We start from the raw sequence: 17,585 nt of genomic DNA on the forward strand, positions 1-17,585 counted from the left end.
CCTGCAGGATCAATTACCCTTTAATTTTCTCACACTCTGAGTGATGTGCCATCTTGAAACCTCTATTTTTTCTAATACACACAGTGTGCAACTGAAACCTGAAGAAAAAATCCAGAACATGCTGTGCCTATGTTAGTTCAAAAGTTTCACTTCAGAATTTGCCAGGTAATCTCACCAAATTCTTTTTATATCTCCTTAGCTCATTTTCCCTTTGGGCTTTTCTCTTAGGAGTGACAACACCTGCTGCACTGAAGCTCCTTCAGATAGAAATGTGTTATCTGTTCCTTTTCGCTCTTTGTGTTTTAAGGTACTTGTGCAACATTTGCTCCAGTGTGAATGTATGAGCAGACACTTGTGTGCACTGTGCATCTGTGAGATTCATTATTCCAAAGTGGAGTCTACAGATGGAAAATCTGATTCGGGACGATGATGCCTTTTTGACTCTGTGGGGAAAAAAACAAACACAGAGACGTATTTTTTAAAATTCTATGGGCTTGCTCATCTTTAGCAAATGATCCTCTGCAGACTGCTGGGACACACACGAAAAATGTTACGTAAAACCTACTTTAAAAAAAAAAGATTTATGGCACTTTTTCCACTCCCAAAATATTGGAAAACCTGCGTAGCCAGCAAGCGTGTGTGTCATTGAGGGACGACATGGCTTTGTGTGTTCAGTTTTGGGAATGCAGAGTGTGGCTGATGTGTCTGGGAGACCAGCATCAAGACGTCAACACGTGCACACAGACACAGCTCCCTTCATCCAGCTGGGTTTCTCTGAGATTTCTGGGAGATATGCAGCGCAGTTCGTCGCCAGACACACGGGTAATATATGGCCCCTGCTCCAGCCTCATGCACACACACACAGACACACACACTCACTCAAACAAATACATAACCGCAGAGATTTTCTACAGAACAAACAGAGCTGTCTTAATGTTCTACATCCAGGATCCAGACGCAGGTCTCCAATTCAATTTGAATGCTTCAAGTTATCAACTTCTCTTTGGTCTGAAGGTGACAAGAAGAGGAGACAAGGAAGCAAGGAGAGGAGAGAAGGAGAAAGACATTCCAGTTTAACCCCTGTGGAGCTGAGAGAAGGACGAGCCTACCAGCTGTGATTTCTAATCGCAAAGAAAGGCAGATCAACACCAAGTAAGCAGGGATGCAAGGTTAATTCCTTTTTTATCCTCATTTTTTTAATCTTCTCTGTAAGGCAAAAGAGCTGCTTGCTGTTTGTGATATATACTGTGGTTATTTATGATTCTTACAAATTTGATTCATGTGTGAACAGGAATGTGGCCTCTGAGGGATTTGCCCTGGCTGTTGTGTTCCCTCTGTGCAGCAGCTGTGTGTGCAGGTACCACACATGTGTGTTTGTTCTTGCACTCTGGGGGGCGCAGTGATATAGACATACACCCCTAAATGTACAGCATCCCGTCTTGTGCCTCATTCACAGGTGGAGCAAAGGTCAGCAACATTTCATCGGAAATGTGTCGTCATCCTTGTGATGAGTTAGTGGATTTGATCACTGAGATCCACGGTCTGCGTATAGTGACTAGCAACCTCATTGAAGATCTGGAGAGAGTCGTAAGACGCACAAACTCACTAAAGGGGAACACATTTTCAAACATCTTGGAGAGTTTATCTGAGTAAAAGTACAAATTGGTCACTTTATACTCAACTCATTTAAAAGGCATTATTTGCTTTGACTGAAACTTTGATATATAGTTGAGATTCAGAGATAATTTGTGTGTGTGTAGCAGTGTAATCTCTTTTTGTGTGAAGTATGGATTCATTTCAGACTTGTTGCATTTTCCTGAAAAAAGGATAAATATGTATTTTTTCGGTGATTTTCAATTAAAACAGAGGACACAGCATAGTCTATATGTGGTTTAAAAAAAATCCTTCAGCAAAGTCTCAAAAGCATTTAGTAGTGTTTTGTAAAAAAATGAAAAAAAGTTAAAAAAAAAAGAAACAATAATCCATTGAAACTGCTAGAACAATTTGGATCCAATTAGAATGGGTTTGATATTTTATTGTAAATAAGCAACTGAAAAATAGGATTCTGCAGCTGCAAAACAGTTGCATAATTTTGTCCTTAAGGACGTGATAACTGGCACTTAGACAAACATCTTTACTGGTAGATAGAAAATCAAATCTCTTGAATTATAGGGTTACAGCTCAGAGAAGGAATCTTTAACTTTTTTCATCATAAACTTGTTTTTTGTTTAAAGAAAAAAATGTGAAAGAAAAAAATATTTATGAAACAGAAAAATGTTGAATTATTATGGTCAGTTATTATTAAAATTGAAATTTGTTTTTGTAGATTCATCCTACAGTTTTTCTGTGAGGGTTTGAATCCAAAAACAACACAAACATAAATAACTTGTGACGCCAAAAGGTTTTTGCACAATTTTTAAAACCAAAATTTGTCTTCCAAAATATGGGAATTTGTGAGTTAAACTCCATTACTTGAAGTAAAAATAAGTACCGTACAATCTTTTTATAACCTTGAGTTTCTTTTAGTAGTAAGCTTCGTTTGATGAAGTGGAAAAAATAAGAAAAAATATGAAGGCTTGTCTGCTTGGCGTTGCACTATAGTTCTTGGCCAGAGTAGCTGGACTTGCTTTAGTGTAAATAAGACACAGTTAAACAGAAACGCTTTTAAAATGTCTTGTTTATTTTTTTGTGTCAGTCAAGAGAAAATGAGGAGATGAGGATAACTCTGGCCGAGCTGAGCAACAACAACAGCAGAGGCGATGGAGCCGGACACAACAATGACATTGACAAAGACAGAGATGGGGAGGTGTGGTGTGTGCAGGACGGACGGGTGTACGAAGCAGGGGAGGAGTGGGAGGTTGACAGCTGCACCTCCTGTGCTTGCCAGGTCAGTGTTGAACAAATATCATGCCGTGACATTCCGACTCAGACACCAAGCAAAGATTTTCTCTATAGAGGATCAGCTGCTCAAATCAGCTCATCTGCCTCAGCTCTGATCCATATTTATGACGTGTCACTTTTACACATTTTGTTTTGCATTAAGAAAAAAAAATACTTTAAGACAAGTTAAAAGTCTTTGTAATAAAGAAAAATTGTTTTAACAATTATTGAGCTTGCACAACATTGAAAGACAAATGCACACCAATTTGCTGGTAAATTCTATGTTTTGGAAGCGATAGACATACAATATCTACTGTATTTACACAATAATAAATGTATTTTTTTTATGCAAACAGTTTTCATTTTATATGGAGCTGGTTTAGCTCGTGCTGGTTTGCGGCGCCTTCCATCCGTGAAACCAGGGTTCGACTCCGGGCTGCTCCCTGTTCCCTTCTCTACCTTTGTGCCGGTTCCAAGCCCGGTTTGAGAAGGTTGCGTCAGGAAGGGCATCCGGCGTAAAACATTGCCAAATATACCATGCGACTTGTTCGCTGTGGCGACCCCTGATGGGAGAAGCCAAAAGAGGAAGAAAGAAGTTTTCATTTTATACAGCATGGCCATGAAACAGAACATTAATTTGCTGAAAAATATAAACTCTTTCTTCAACAAAAGAACAATTGGAACTGGATGGAATTTTTTTGTGATTTCATTAATTGCATGATGGTTACAGAAGTAGATGTGTTACAAACGTACTAACAAATGAAAATGTGTGAAAAATTAGTAAAAAGATAACAAAATCATGCAAAATTTATTTTGGGAATACTTGGAAGTGTAAATCTGAGTATAGATTAGTGTTGAGTAGATCATGAGGGTTGCACAGTGGTGCAGTGGCTAGCGCTCACACCCAGCAGTGAAAAGGTCTTGGTTGGAATCCCAGCTGGAACTCTTCTGTCTTGAGTTTGCATGTTCTCCCCATGCATGGATTTTCTGCTGGTACAATAATTCATCTCAGTATGTTGAATGGTAATTCATGTGGCAGATTTGAAAAACAAGCCTTAAGATGAATTTTTCTTGGAGTGCACATCCAAAATTATTTAATAGACTGGTGCAGTAAAAATAATTGTTGTTCAGCATCTTTCTCTAAAGATGCATTGAAGGTTTTTATTTCTATCTGTCCATCTGGGAGGATTTTCCCGAAGAAAAAAAATACTGGTGATGAGTTGATTTATTGCTTCTTCATGTTCTTTAAGGTTACTCTGCAAATCTGAGCTTTGGGTGACATTGGTTTTCCAATGGACTTCCAGGTGATTTGTGGTTGCATTAATCACAGTGGCACGACGATTTCTCAAGCAGTTCCACAGAAAGTCACAAATGTTTGGACGTATAACACCCTGACAACCTCACAGAATCTTCTCACGCTGTTACGGTCCATTTCTTTGAGAAAATAGCAACACGATATGCTCTGGTTTTTAATTAAAATCAGGTGAATAAGTACGATTTATTGTTTTAAGTGTGTAACTCCCAGCTTTCGCATTACTGAACAGAGGTGGAGAAAATCTGCTATTTTTCCATGAAGCAGAAGATCCTAAAGCCACAGAGAGAAGGAAGATGGAGACAAAAAAGTAACTTTTAAAGTGTTGATTCCATGACTTTAGGTTTCCAAATCCCCTCAGGCATTCATGGAAAAACAAAACCTGTAAGGATCGAGTTTTTTATTTTTGGAAATGTGTTTCCATGGCTGACCAGCTGCGTGCAAACCTCACACCAGCAAGTGTGATGTCAAGCGCCAAATCCGAACTCGACTGGACTATGGCGCAGTGGAAATGTGTTCTGTTGAGAGATGAATCACATTATTGCTGACTGCACTGTGGCAACTGTGAAGTATGATGGAAGACAGATAATCGCATGGATCTTTTTCCCAGGGCTTTGGCCTGGTTCTGACTTCCAGAAAAAGGCCGGTCTCAATGCTTTAGCAAACAATTATTTTGGGTAGTGCCACACTGTAGAATCATCTTTCCACTTCTGCATAACAAAAAATCCCTTTGCATGATTATAAAGCCAAGAAGAACATGAGAGAGTGGTACATCTGTGACTCAATGAACAAATTTACAAGGACTTACAATGTAGAGGAAGACATAAGTGTATAATACCATTTTTTTTCTAAAATTAACAACAAACAATTTAAATTATAATTTGCAATTTTTCTCTTTAACAAAGTTACAGATTTGCATTTATATAATGTAATGGATTTTTGTAGGATATTTCCTTCTCTAAAAATAAATGTAGACCTTTTTTAAAAATGAAATTATTTCTTTAACTTGACTCTAAACGTTGTATGGTGTTGTGTGTGCAACCAATATGGTTTCATTTAATTCTAGAATGTTTTTCTACATCATACTTTTGCCTCAAGTTCCTCCCTGTCTGTTTCTCTTTAAGAAACATCATTAGTTTTGTCAAGAATGTGTTAGGGAGCCAGACTTATTCCTGAAAGCATATCATTTCTCTGACTGTAGACAAAACATCTGGATCAGATGACATTATGTTTGGCAAAAATGTAAATTTATCACTGCTGTTCTGTCTCATCCAGGATGGGAAAGTGGTCTGTCAGCAGGTGTCATGTCCCCCCGTCTCTTGCATCAATCCATCTTTTATTGATGGAAAATGTTGTCCTGTTTGTCCTGGTGAGTAAGATTCTCTGTCAGAAATATGTATTTGGAATCCCCAAAACTAATAAATTTAAACTTATCTTTCATTTCTTTATGTTTGTGCACAAAGACAATAAAGATGGATGGTCTCCGTGGTCCGAATGGACGCACTGCTCAACGACCTGCGGGCGTGGAGGGCAGCAACGTGGCCGGTCCTGCAACAGCATCATGCCTTCTTGCTCTGGCCCCTCGCTCCAAACTCGCAGCTGCACACTGACAAAGTGTGACCGCAAGAGTAAGAAATCCATCTGCATGTCTGCTCTGACAAATGTTGGAGTTTCCACTTGTTCTAGTCGTTAGAAAAGCCAAACCATGACTCAAAATGCAATTTTTACAGTATAATAATAATACATTAAAAGCTAATTTTTTTATTAATGTGGCTTTTTTTAAATATGTGCAATAGAAAAAGATTTGTTTTATGTGTCTTTCTTTTTCAGCACGTGCTGGTGGGAACTGGGGTTTTTGGTCTCCTTGGTCTGCATGCACAACCACATGCGGAGATGGCAACATCACGAGGGTACGACTGTGCAACAACCCTCCACCTCAGAAGGGTGGCAAGGCATGCAAGGGTGTTGCCATGGAGACCCAACCTTGCAAAAACACACTCTGCCCAAGTAAGAACAGAAGCACATTTAACACACATCATGGTTCTTCTTTAGCTTTGATGTAAAGTCCATGTTTGTGCACAGTTGCAGGAGGTTGGACAGCATGGAGTCATTGGTCAGAGTGCTCCATGACATGTGGAGGAGGCCTTAAGAGTCGACAGCGCCAGTGTTTAAACCCGGCCCCTCAGCATGGTGGAAAGCCTTGTGCTGGAGAGGCTGCAGACTATGAGGCATGCAACAAGCAACCATGTCCTATAGGTGCATAAGCCTGCTGGATGCATGTTCATCTTATCTCTGAACTGTAAAAACGGCACTTTAAAAAGTCAAACAAGACAAGCTCAAACTACTGAAGTGAAGATAATACTCACTTATCCAAAAAGGCTTGTGATTCTTTTTTAATTATTACAATGCTGGTGACCCTATCCTTTGTTTTTGTGTTATGGTCACAGCAAATTTCTCTGATTTAACTTTTCAAATGTCCATATGTTTCAGATTTGTGCTTGATGTCAAATCCCTGTTTTCCTGGTGTGGAATGCACGTCAACAAGGGACGGATCTTGGGAATGTGGACATTGTCCACTGGGTTTGAAAGGGAATGGCACTCACTGTGAAGATGAGAATGAGGTGAAAATGACAGAATAATAATCAGACTGCATAAATAAAGTCACACAGAATTTTGGACACGAATAATCCAAAATAAATTTTAAAGATATATATTTTAAATGAATTTAATTCTAATCTGCTTTCACAATTGGCTGTTTGCCATTTAGATCCACAATTTTTAGATTTATTGGATCAAAAACATTTGTGGTCAGCTGTTTTTTTGACCCAAACTTTTACTCATACCTTCCTTTCACCAAAAACCTTAGAAAAAGTCCTGTATATTTTTACATTTCTTTTAAGATTAAAAGCATCAAGCTCACATCGCCCTCAGCAATGCACATTCAAGCAGCCACTTCTGATGAAAAGTCAATGTAAACCTGCATTTTGGGCTTCTGCATTTAAAACTCTTCACGTGTAGATTCCACCACTGTTATTAGACTCTATGTACAAAATGCGTGGCCATTAAAGAGACGATGCAAGTTAAACCAGGTTGAAACTTTAACCAGTTGGGAACTTAAATTGGGAGTTGCGTATGGATGGCGTCCCTTTTAATCCACGGAAGCGCCAACCATTTGAAAATTGATCATGGAGGAGAAATTAATCATTTTGATTTGTGCCCGACCAGAATTCTATGAAAATAGGTCTTTATATCGGAATAGAGCTGTGAAAGAAAAAGCCTGGAGCAAGATTTGCACCACTTCGACATTTTACATCGAGCCTCTTCCAAATGTAGGTGGAGGACATGCGCTAGTAAACAGTAGCAAAATAAAAAGAAGAAGCCCCTCCCTGCTTGTCAAGAATGCACATTTAGCGCATTTTTTTTTCTTTTGCAGTCTTCAAGCGAAAATGACTTTATTATCCTGTCTGTTATGTCCTTAGTGTGAAGTGGAGAGTGTGTGTGTAACAAAGTGCATAAACACAGACCCTGGGTTTTACTGCCTGCCCTGTCCTCCTCGATTCAAAGGCACTCAGCCGTTCGGCATTGGGCTGCAACAAGCCCTGAATACCAGGCAGGTGGGTGTTTTCTTCATCAAATAAATATTTTACGCATGTTATTTTTCTGAAACCCAGGAATAATTGAAGGTTTTGGATTCAGTAAGCGGTGTTCTGGTTGTAGGTGTGTGAACCATACAACCCTTGCAAAGATAACACACACTCCTGCCACAAGTATGCTGAGTGTGTATACCTTGGCCTAGCGTCTGAGGTCCTGTACAAGTGCGTATGTGCTGTCGGGTTTGCTGGCGATGGCTTTCTTTGCGGAGAGGACTCTGATCTGGATGGCTGGCCCGACTATTCACTGACCTGTAAGCAGAATGCCACGTATCACTGTCAAAAGGTAATAAGGTAAAAAGAAAAAAAAAATTGTGTCTCAGGATGTGATCTGATTTGATGTCATTAAAGAGAGTAATGATTGGCTGCAGGATAACTGCCCCAAGCTGCCAAACTCTGGGCAAGAAGACTTAGACAAAGACGGACAGGGAGATGCCTGTGATCCCGATGATGACAATGACAACATCATAGATGATATGGTAAGGTACAAAGTTTAAATTTGTCACAGTGAAAACATGTATATTCACTTCACCAAGAGTGTATGAGCATATTTTTGTATGATGCAGGACAACTGCCCACTGATGTACAACCCACGGCAGTTCGACTCTGATATGGATGGTGTGGGAGACAGCTGTGACAACTGTCCTTTTGAGAGCAACACTCTGCAAAAAGACACTGATGACAATGGAGAAGGCGACGCCTGCAGCATCGACATAGACGGAGACGGTAGGATACGGAAATAAAAAAAAGACATTAAACAAACTGTCAAAGCAAATTTTACTCCGAATTGATGGCCTTCAATGCTGTTACACAAGCAAAAGAATAGTATGAAAACGAAATAATATTGAATGCTGATGGTAGAGTGTATAGCAGCTAGTTTGTTTAATTGTTGAAAATCATTGTTATGATTAAAATTCTTTACTTCAGTGAAGTTCTTTTATTTTAGAAAATGTGAAAGGCTGTTCGAAAATGGTAACTTAAAATTTTATACAAGTGATCGCCTCAATGTAAAATGGTCCATGTTTACAACAGACACAAACATGCTGCCTAGTTTTGAAAATGTTAGCATTTTCACAACTAGATTTATTATTTATAAAAACTGCACCAGGGACAGTTTTTCCAGTACTTCAATTTTTCATTTTATATTTGCTCTTGAAACAGCAAAGAAGCAGGAGCGTTGTGTACAAAATGACAGGAGATCAACAAATTCTCACCTTTACAACCTCTTTACTGGATGTGTTCTAACAACTGTCAACCTTGTTTGCTTCACCTGTTTGTCCATTTTTTAAAAGGCCAGGGTTCAGAGACATCAAATGCAGCCAAAAAAGCTCAAGTACACTTCTAAAATAACTTTTTAGATGCGTCTGTCATGCATCTCTCGGCATTCATTTCATGGCCTTAGTCACAGCTACCTTATGGGTGGAAATGGGCTAATTTGAGGAGGAAAAATGGGAAAACTTGTATGGGGCATGCAGGTACGCCGCAGGAAATATCCAAGTCGTAGACTGCTTAGTGAGACCATAAAGCCAAAGTGTTCATGCACATTAATTTCTATGTGTATGCTGTGGGCAACATGTCATAGTGAACACTTATACAACACAAAAGGGTAAGTAAAGGTGAAGTAGGTGAGAAACAGGCACGTCGTACAGATTTTTCAATTTTTCATTTTTTCAACACCCCCAAACCCTGTGCGCTGTGCAAGGGGCCCATAAGCTCTTATCAAATGATAAGTGCATGCTCCTTGATGCCCCTTGCATGCAGCCTTACTGTTAGAATTGAGGCAATTAGACAATCAAAGCACAGTTTGTGTGTATCCTAAACACATCCTGGGGGCATCTTATGTGCCTTCATGTATCACCAGCTCACACCGTGCAAGCAGCATTTGTGCACGGTCAGTAAAGCTACGTTCACACTGGACACGTTGAACCATGTCCATCTGGCCACTTTCAATGAAAGCTCTATGTACAGGCAAATAAAATCTCATTTTGGACTTCCGTGTCCAAAACTCTTCACTCATCACTACGCAAGCTTCTAATTCCAGTCTCGGGCTCTACGTAAAAAACGCCCGTTGATTGATCACACGCCAGGTCTTTACATCGGAATAGAGCTGTGAAAGAGAAATCCTGGGGCAAGATTTTTGGGTTTAGCATCGCTTTGACTCTTCACACTGAGCCTCTACCACTTGTAATTGGAGGACAAGTGCTAGAAAACAGTAAAAAAAACAGGAGAAGAAGAAGCCTCTCCCTCATACTCCCTGCTTGTCCAGCTGAATGCGCAATAATGCAACCACATAGCGGGTTCTTGAACACTCAACACATTCCCAGTGTGAACATAGCCTGAGGAACCAGTGGACGCAACTCATTGTCTACCAGAGTACTTTGGATATTCTGCCGCCAACCTCTCATCAATGTTTCTCTAGCACGTTCTGAAGATCAGGAAAAACCCTGATGTTCAAAGGACGAGACAGAAATAGACAGTAGTTGAATCATTATCTAGCCTGCACAGAGTTCTGCCTGTCAAATAGTCTTGAATCTATTCACTGGACCAGGAGTCTTTCTAAAAGCCATAAGCAGTGAAAACACTTTAGCACTGCTATCACAAATGTACATTAAATGTTTCTACACAAGGACAAAAAGCATGAACATGCCTCAGAGACCCTACAGCCTTCTCTGGGCAAGCTCATTTAAGATGGAATGAGGAGAAGTGGCAATTTGCCGTGTGGTCTGATAAATCAAGTGTTTAAGTTCTGGGAAAATTCTGGGAAAATAGGTTTTTGAAATCATACATAACATCTGCAGCCATTTTTTAAAACGTACTAGCTGCCAAAACAACGTCACGCACATATTAGGACTAGCAGACTTTATAATAAAGATAACCAGGTGCTGGATCTGGCCTGCTTATGGTCCAGGCCTGTCACCCCATGAAAGCATTTATTTTATAATGAAAGGGGAAAAATGCAATGAAGGAGGCCCAAAAATGTATCAGCTAAAACTGGAGAATATTTACCTGTCAGACTCAGAGCTTGGTCTCATAGCTTCCCGAAAGCTCACAGAGGGTTGTTTGATGAGATGAGATGATGCAAAACGGGACAAATATGTCACATTTTTTTGTTTTTGTTCAAACAATAAACTGGCAGCATTTCAGGCTACAACTTTTACCTTCCGTATTTAAATTAAATCCTCAGTCATAATGTTTCCAAATCATTGAATTTTGTTAAACAGCAAACCTCTTTTCTTGTAGATTACCTTTTGAGTGAATAGCAAAAAGATCAATTGAGATTCTGTGGGTACACACTTGGAAATCCTGAGACGTGTCTAAACAAAAATGTGAACTTAATGAGACATGAGGGAGCCCTCAATCACTGAATGAGTCCTAAAGGACTGAAATAAAACCCTTTTTGCAATCTAAGAGCATTGCTACAGAGGTAATTAACTACATACAAAAAAGACAATTCGTTTTTAAAAAATTAGGAGTTGGACCAAGCTTAATCAAGCTCTTAATTTTAACTATGTTTTTCAGCCAAACTGTTTACCTGCAGTGTTTCGTTTCTTTCAGAGGTACTGAATGAACATGACAACTGTCCATTTGTGTACAACACTGACCAGAGGGACACAGACATGGACGGTGTTGGAGATCAATGTGACAACTGTCCCCTTCTAAACAACCCACTGCAGGTTTAAAAAAGAAAAAAAAAACAGAATAAAATCATTTCAATACTGCTTAATATAAAGCATACATATATGTACATTTTCCAATGAGTGACTGTGTTTTTAGTTGGACTCTGACAGCGACCTCGTGGGAGATATGTGCGACAACAACGAGGACGTTGATGAGGATGGTCACCAAAACTCTCTGGATAACTGCCCCTACATCGCCAATAGCAACCAGGCCGACCATGACAAGGATGGAAAAGGAGATGTTTGTGACCATGACGATGACAATGATGGTATCCCTGATGATCGGGATAACTGCAGGCTGGTTCCCAACAAGGACCAGTTGGACTCTGATGGTAAATGTGTTTTGTCATTTAAATGGGCATGAATGAGTTGTCTTACTTGTCCTTCATCGTGTAAATATTAGGCTGATGCCTTCTAGAGGTTCAGGTAACGGAACCACTCAACATCAGTATTGTTGTCCAACCTAAAACTGATCAATGTATTCACTTACAATCATGATTAAGAGGTTGTTTGATCTCTAAATTGCAAATGGCAAACACTTCTATAGCACTTTGCTGCGTTCCTTGAAGGCCCAAAGTGCTTTACAGTCACAGTCCTATTCACCCATGCACACACACATTTACACACTGATTTGTGCCCCAACCTGTAACCACCAGGAACAATGTAGGGTTCCGTGTCTTGCCTAAGGACACCTTGACACATGGCCTGGCAAGGTGGGAACTGAGCCTGTGATCTTCCAGTCAGAGCTTGTCCAATATTGACCCATATTCTCCTGTCTCTCAGGTGATGGTAGTGGAGACGCATGCTTCGATGACTTTGATAATGACACCATACCAGACGCTCTGGACCCTTGTCCACAAAACCAGGAGATCACTTCCACAGACTTCAGGAAGTTTCAGGGCGTTTTGTTGGACCCCAAAGGAACCACACAGTCCGACCCCCTCTGGATTATCCGCAGTCAGGGAACTGAACTGCTGCAAAAGGCCAACTCAGACCCTGGGGTAGCTATAGGTAAGACGATTTTTTTTTTATTAGTTAGCTGGCTGATAAAGAAAAATGATTACGTTTTGTTTGAACAGGATTTGACAAATTCAGCGCCGTAGACTTCAGTGTCACATTTTATGTCAACACCAACCGAGATGACGACTATGCGGGAATCGTGTTTGCATACCAGTCTAGTCGGCGCTTTTATGTTGTGATGTGGAAACAGGTACAAACAATCCTCAGACCAATCTTTTAATGTTTTACTTGAACTGTGCCATTTGTGCCATAACATTACAGTTATCTCACATTAGCCTTAAAGTTTGAGTTTTAGATGATGTTATATTATTAATCCTGTGAGTTTTTGTCTTTGTGGGGGACAGGTGTCCCAAGCTTACTGGGAAAAAAGACCATCTAAAGCTTTTGCCACGGCCGGACTCTCCATCAAACTCGTGAATTCCAACACAGGACCAGGAGAGTTTCTACGCAATGCTCTTTGGCACACTGGAAACACCAGAAAACAGGTTATAACATTTCATCTTACTGTCTGATCAACTTTATTCCTAATTGCAAGAAATTCCATAATTAAAACATTAACCTTGAAAGTGTCATCAGTTGGTTGTGGCTTCAGAAAAAGTTTTTCCATCATTTTCAGGTCAGAACACTGTGGCATGACCCTAACAAAATTGGCTGGAAGGACTTCACAGCGTACCGGATGCATCTAATACACAGACCAAAGACTGGCTTTATCAGGTAGCTATATGACAGAACTGAAAAAAGTAAGAACTAAGCCAAACCTATGTGGATTTTTTTTACCGTCAAATGACAAAAACCCAACCAGTTACCTCAAAAGATTATCAGCTTGATACAAAGACACACAAAATAAAGCTCCAAAAAGAGATGTAAAAAATTGTGTTCCTTTGAAGATATAATCAATGGTCATAATGTTGAGTGAGAAAGCATTAGTGTACTTACAAATGATCACAAGGGTGTACTCTCAAGAAGTGTACTTGAAAAGGACTTTTACTGATATTTTTGGTGTGATGTTACAATGTTTTTCATATCTACACAAGTAATTTCTAAACACAATTAAAACAAATTACCTTCAACATTACTTCTTTGTTAAAAGACTTTATTTAATTGTAAAGTGCTTTTTCATTTTATTCCCCAGTTTTTAAGAAAACATACATTTGTGGAATAAGCAGTGTTAGCGGTGGCAATGAAGAAAATGTCCTCTGCCAGTGTCCAACAGGTTTCTTTGCTCTTGTTCTGAACTCCTTCAACAGTCAGCTCCAAAAATTACTGTGCTACATGTGGTTGATGTGGATAAGAATTGTGCAACAAAGCCAAAATGTAAGCCAAAAGTTGATGTTCTTTGGAAGTGGCAGTGCTATTTAATGTGAGACTCTGTGTGATTTCAGACATGAAGATTAAATTCCATATGTATGTGCTGGTGGGTGTAACTCATGCACCAGAACCCAAACAAGTAAGAAGGAGGACTTGTTCAGCGTTGAGTTCAAACTTAGTCAACTGTGCTATTTTGCATCAGTAGTGTTAGATCTTTTCGAGGAGTGGTGTGATGGTTTGAGGACATTATCCTAAATCTCTGCGGAATAAACTCCTTCACCTCTGTGGCGAAGAAGTAAAATGATTAACCTCAGTTAGAAAAATCACAGATTTGGTTGTAGTTGAAGTGGCCTTTGGCAAGACGTTGAATCCCACATTGCTCCTGTTGGTTGGTACCAGTTTCGGTTGCGGAATTGCCCTCAGTGTGTGAATGTGTAAGTGCATGGGTGAATGGGCCTATTACTGTAAAGGGCTTAGGACCCTCTGAGAAGATAGCAAAGTGCTATACAAGTACATACTGTTAACCATTCTCTGAGATGACTATATTTGCTATCAAATGGTGGAGTTCATCATGCAAAACATTTTTTTTTAAACTTGTCCTGTCCAACAGCTGAGGAAACAGATGAGAGGTGAAGGCCTCTTGTGTTGGACATATTTTACTTTTACAACGTGGGGTTATGCATCTTCTGACACACCAGATGTATATTTGAATAAACCCCTTTTGTAATTTAGACTAAACTTTATTTATATTCATTATATGTGTAACAGTTTTTTGCTGGACCGGACGGAAAAGAAAAGAAAGGAAGAAGAAAGAAGGATGTTAGAGGGGGGAGGGGATCGGAGGGTGATAGGAGAGATGAAATCCAACCTGGATTTCATCTTTGCTGTTTGTTGCCCAAACTCATGTTTCTTACATACGCAACCATAAAAAATGACTCCTAGCTCGTAACAATAAAACCAAAATATATGTTTTCAAATCATTGGTATAGTGTCACATGATGACGTGTTTTTTTTTTTTTGATTGTGCTGCCCGGCAGGGTGGTGGTTTATGAGGGCAGAGAGATTCTGTCCGACTCAGGGGCAGTGTATGACCACACTTTGGCAGGAGGCAGGCTGGGATTGTTCGTCTTCTCTCAGGAGCATGTCCTCTTCTCAGACCTCAGATACGAATGCAGAGGTAAGATCTTCCATTACAACCTTCAATCCATCTGATTCATTAGGGATGAAAAATAACCTTAGAAACTGATTTTGAAGATAGAGGATGACATAAGAATTGGTTTTGTTAGTTATTGAGTTGGATGTATGTTTTGTATTTGTTCCAAAAACCTTTTGAATCTATTTTTCTCATTTTTTTTTTTGCTAAATTGTAGTAACGCTATTCCATTTTGATCTTTATCCAATTAAAATCTCTGACCCCCCAAAAAAATCAAATGAACAACTGTGTGTTTTGTTTAGAGCTAAATGTTTCACATTGGAAACTTAGCACAATTTCCTATGTTTCATTTGGTCAAGTGGGGTCTGTTTATTCTGAAAAAAAGACAGCAGTTCATCTAAATAATAGTAGATTAAGAAACACCCCAACTTAGTTAAGCATCAGTGCTTTATTCTTGCACAATGATTAGAAAGTTTAGAGTATTGGGATTAAAAAGATGTCCTTAAAAATCCTCCTTTTGTTGTGGACTATGAAACAAAAGCTCCAATTTGCTGGGGAGGAAGAGAAAACTAATCTAATAAGTCCAGACTTTCCCTGTTCAAGAGCAATGGAAGTGATGTACCCAGCAAACCAAATTAATGTCACACTGCTCAGGCTGTGTAAAGTGTGGGTTGTTTCATTATTTCTTTTCAGGGAGCAGTCAATGCATGTGTGAATAAATCTGTGATACCATAGACTCTTAAAAAATCATGAAGTGGTTAGAATAAAAAGTAACATTCCTCTTTGGGATTTTGGCATTAAAATGTGAAGCATTAAATGGATTTATTTGATCATACTTTTACGATACAGAAGCTACATACCTCCACTAATGGCACTCTTGTGTTACCAATGAGCTATTTGGTTTTTTTTTTTTTTCAGACAATTGAACAGTTTTCATCTTCAAGATATTCCACAACAAGATTCCAGAGATCCACACTGAATTCAGAAAATATTCATAACAATGAGAGAGAAAGACAAGAGAGGATGCAGCAAAAATCTGGGCCTTCATCCAGCCAAGTCTATTAATGAGTGACCATCATCTATCTATCTGTCTGCTTTTTATGTAAGAGTATTGATTCTGGGCTGTCTCATTTGCTGTATATTACTCCTCTAGCACGCTTTTCATTTGCACCTTTATAATGGCTGTAAATAATTATTTATTGCAATAAATGAGAGAGATGGATGAAAAATGATAATGAGGTAAGCTGTATAATTAAAGGATAGTAACATATTGATAAAAAATACGCTTTTTTAAATCAACTCTACACACCCATACATCTTTTGTTCACACCCATACATCTTTTGTTGCTGCCCCTTTTTTTTGTCAAGTGACGCAAAAGCAGAAAAGATCGCAAAACATGTTGTCTCTGGCGCCATCTGGTGGTAGAAGCAAAATCTGTCAGTGATAATGATAGGGAGTAGGAAGTGTGGGGAAGTGTTGTCAAAATCCAGGCCACGAGGCCTGGTATCCAACATGTTTTCCAATTGACCTGCCATTGAAGTTCCTTTTTGGGTTAACACACCTGATCCAGGTAATCAGCACCAGGTAAGACAGTATTTCTGGAAAACCAGCAGTAGGCTGCCCTCAAGGCCTGGAGTTTGACACCCCTGGTGTAGGGTGACTTGCATGGTGAGAAAGATGAGGAGGACCAAGTGGTGGAAGTTTAAAAAGGACGAGTGCTGTGTGGCCGTTAGGGGAGGAGTTGAAACTGGGTTTGGGAAATTAGCAGCTTTTTCAAGAAGACTGGACAGCTACAGCTAAAGAAGACTGGGAAGAAGTTATTAGATGTGTGATCTGGAATGAGGAAAGCAAAAGAGAATGGTTGGAGGTGGAATGAAGAAGTTCTGGAGTGGGCTTAGAGGAAAAGGTTAGCTAAGAAAAAGTTAAATGCAGCACAAGGTGAAGGTGGGACTGTACCAAGTATCAAATTTAAACCCATTCTTGTTTTGCTAGACAGATGAAAAAACTGACAGATGATGCTGGCAACAGAGAGGGTGGGAAGGAGGTGAAGCAGGTAGGTAACAGGTGGAGCAGGGGTCTGCAAGTTGAGGCTCCAGAGCCACGCGTGGATCTTTTACTCATTGTGGCTCTCTGGCTGAAGAAAAATAAAAGGATAGTAATTAAAAATAAAATTGGGTTAGTTAGCATTAATTCAGTTTTCTTTAGATATACTATATTTGTTCATTTTTGGCCTATAGTCTTATAACATTAAGATAAACTCTGTGCAATTTTTTAATCCACTGACGACAGAAAAAAAAACAACCAGAATGCCCAATTTTTTAAAACTTAGCAAAATGTTAGTAAAAGCTTTGATTTATTTTGTAAGCCCTGTTTATTATAAGAAAAATTTTCAAGAAATCTTATGCTACACAACATTATTTTGGTTGTCCAGAAGAGAACGGCTTTAAAAATTCAAGTTAACAGTAACAGGAAGTAGAGAAAATGATGAGAACCCGCCCCAGTAAATTAAAGATATAACCATTGAAGAAGCACATTTTTTATTTGCATTGTTAGCATTTTTTCTATGGAGTTAATTGTTACAGCA

General features: G+C 39.3%; 1 protein-coding gene across 2 annotated transcripts; it reads left to right on the forward strand.

Moving 5' to 3' along the window:
• The first annotated feature begins 917 nt into the window (after positions 1–917).
• LOC101156126 (thrombospondin-2) lies at positions 918–16,229 on the forward strand. Of its 2 annotated transcripts, none has more exons than XM_011488272.4 (21): positions 918–1,169; positions 1,292–1,357; positions 1,457–1,587; positions 2,696–2,887; positions 5,468–5,561; positions 5,656–5,820; positions 6,023–6,199; positions 6,275–6,448; positions 6,683–6,813; positions 7,672–7,806; positions 7,910–8,128; positions 8,214–8,321; positions 8,409–8,568; positions 11,398–11,516; positions 11,617–11,851; positions 12,303–12,530; positions 12,599–12,729; positions 12,884–13,024; positions 13,156–13,253; positions 14,885–15,024; positions 15,919–16,229. In XM_011488272.4, the coding sequence occupies exons 1-21, from the start codon at positions 1,163–1,165 to the stop codon at positions 15,924–15,926; spliced, it is 2,859 nt and encodes a 952-aa protein (XP_011486574.2). In that variant the 5' UTR covers positions 918–1,162; the 3' UTR covers positions 15,927–16,229. The 2 variants fall into 2 exon arrangements, with proteins under 2 accessions (XP_011486574.2, XP_011486577.2); XM_011488275.4 differs by having other exon boundaries at positions 918–1,152.
• The last annotated feature ends 1,356 nt before the right edge of the window (positions 16,230–17,585 follow it).

Source organism: Oryzias latipes, chromosome 19 (genome assembly GCF_053564925.1).
Source record: "Oryzias latipes strain Hd-rR chromosome 19, Olatipes_Hd-rR_3.1".
Taxonomy (NCBI): domain Eukaryota; kingdom Metazoa; phylum Chordata; class Actinopteri; order Beloniformes; family Adrianichthyidae; genus Oryzias; species Oryzias latipes.

What these genes read in the sequence shown, in the direction of transcription:
- LOC101156126 (XM_011488272.4), top strand. An exon ending in ACTGTGAAGATGAGAATGAG is followed by an intron (nt 6,814 to 7,671) that starts GTGAAAATGACA and finishes TTATGTCCTTAG; the next exon opens with TGTGAAGTGGAGAGTGTGTG. An exon ending in ACAACATCATAGATGATATG is followed by an intron (nt 8,322 to 8,408) that starts GTAAGGTACAAA and finishes TGTATGATGCAG; the next exon opens with GACAACTGCCCACTGATGTA.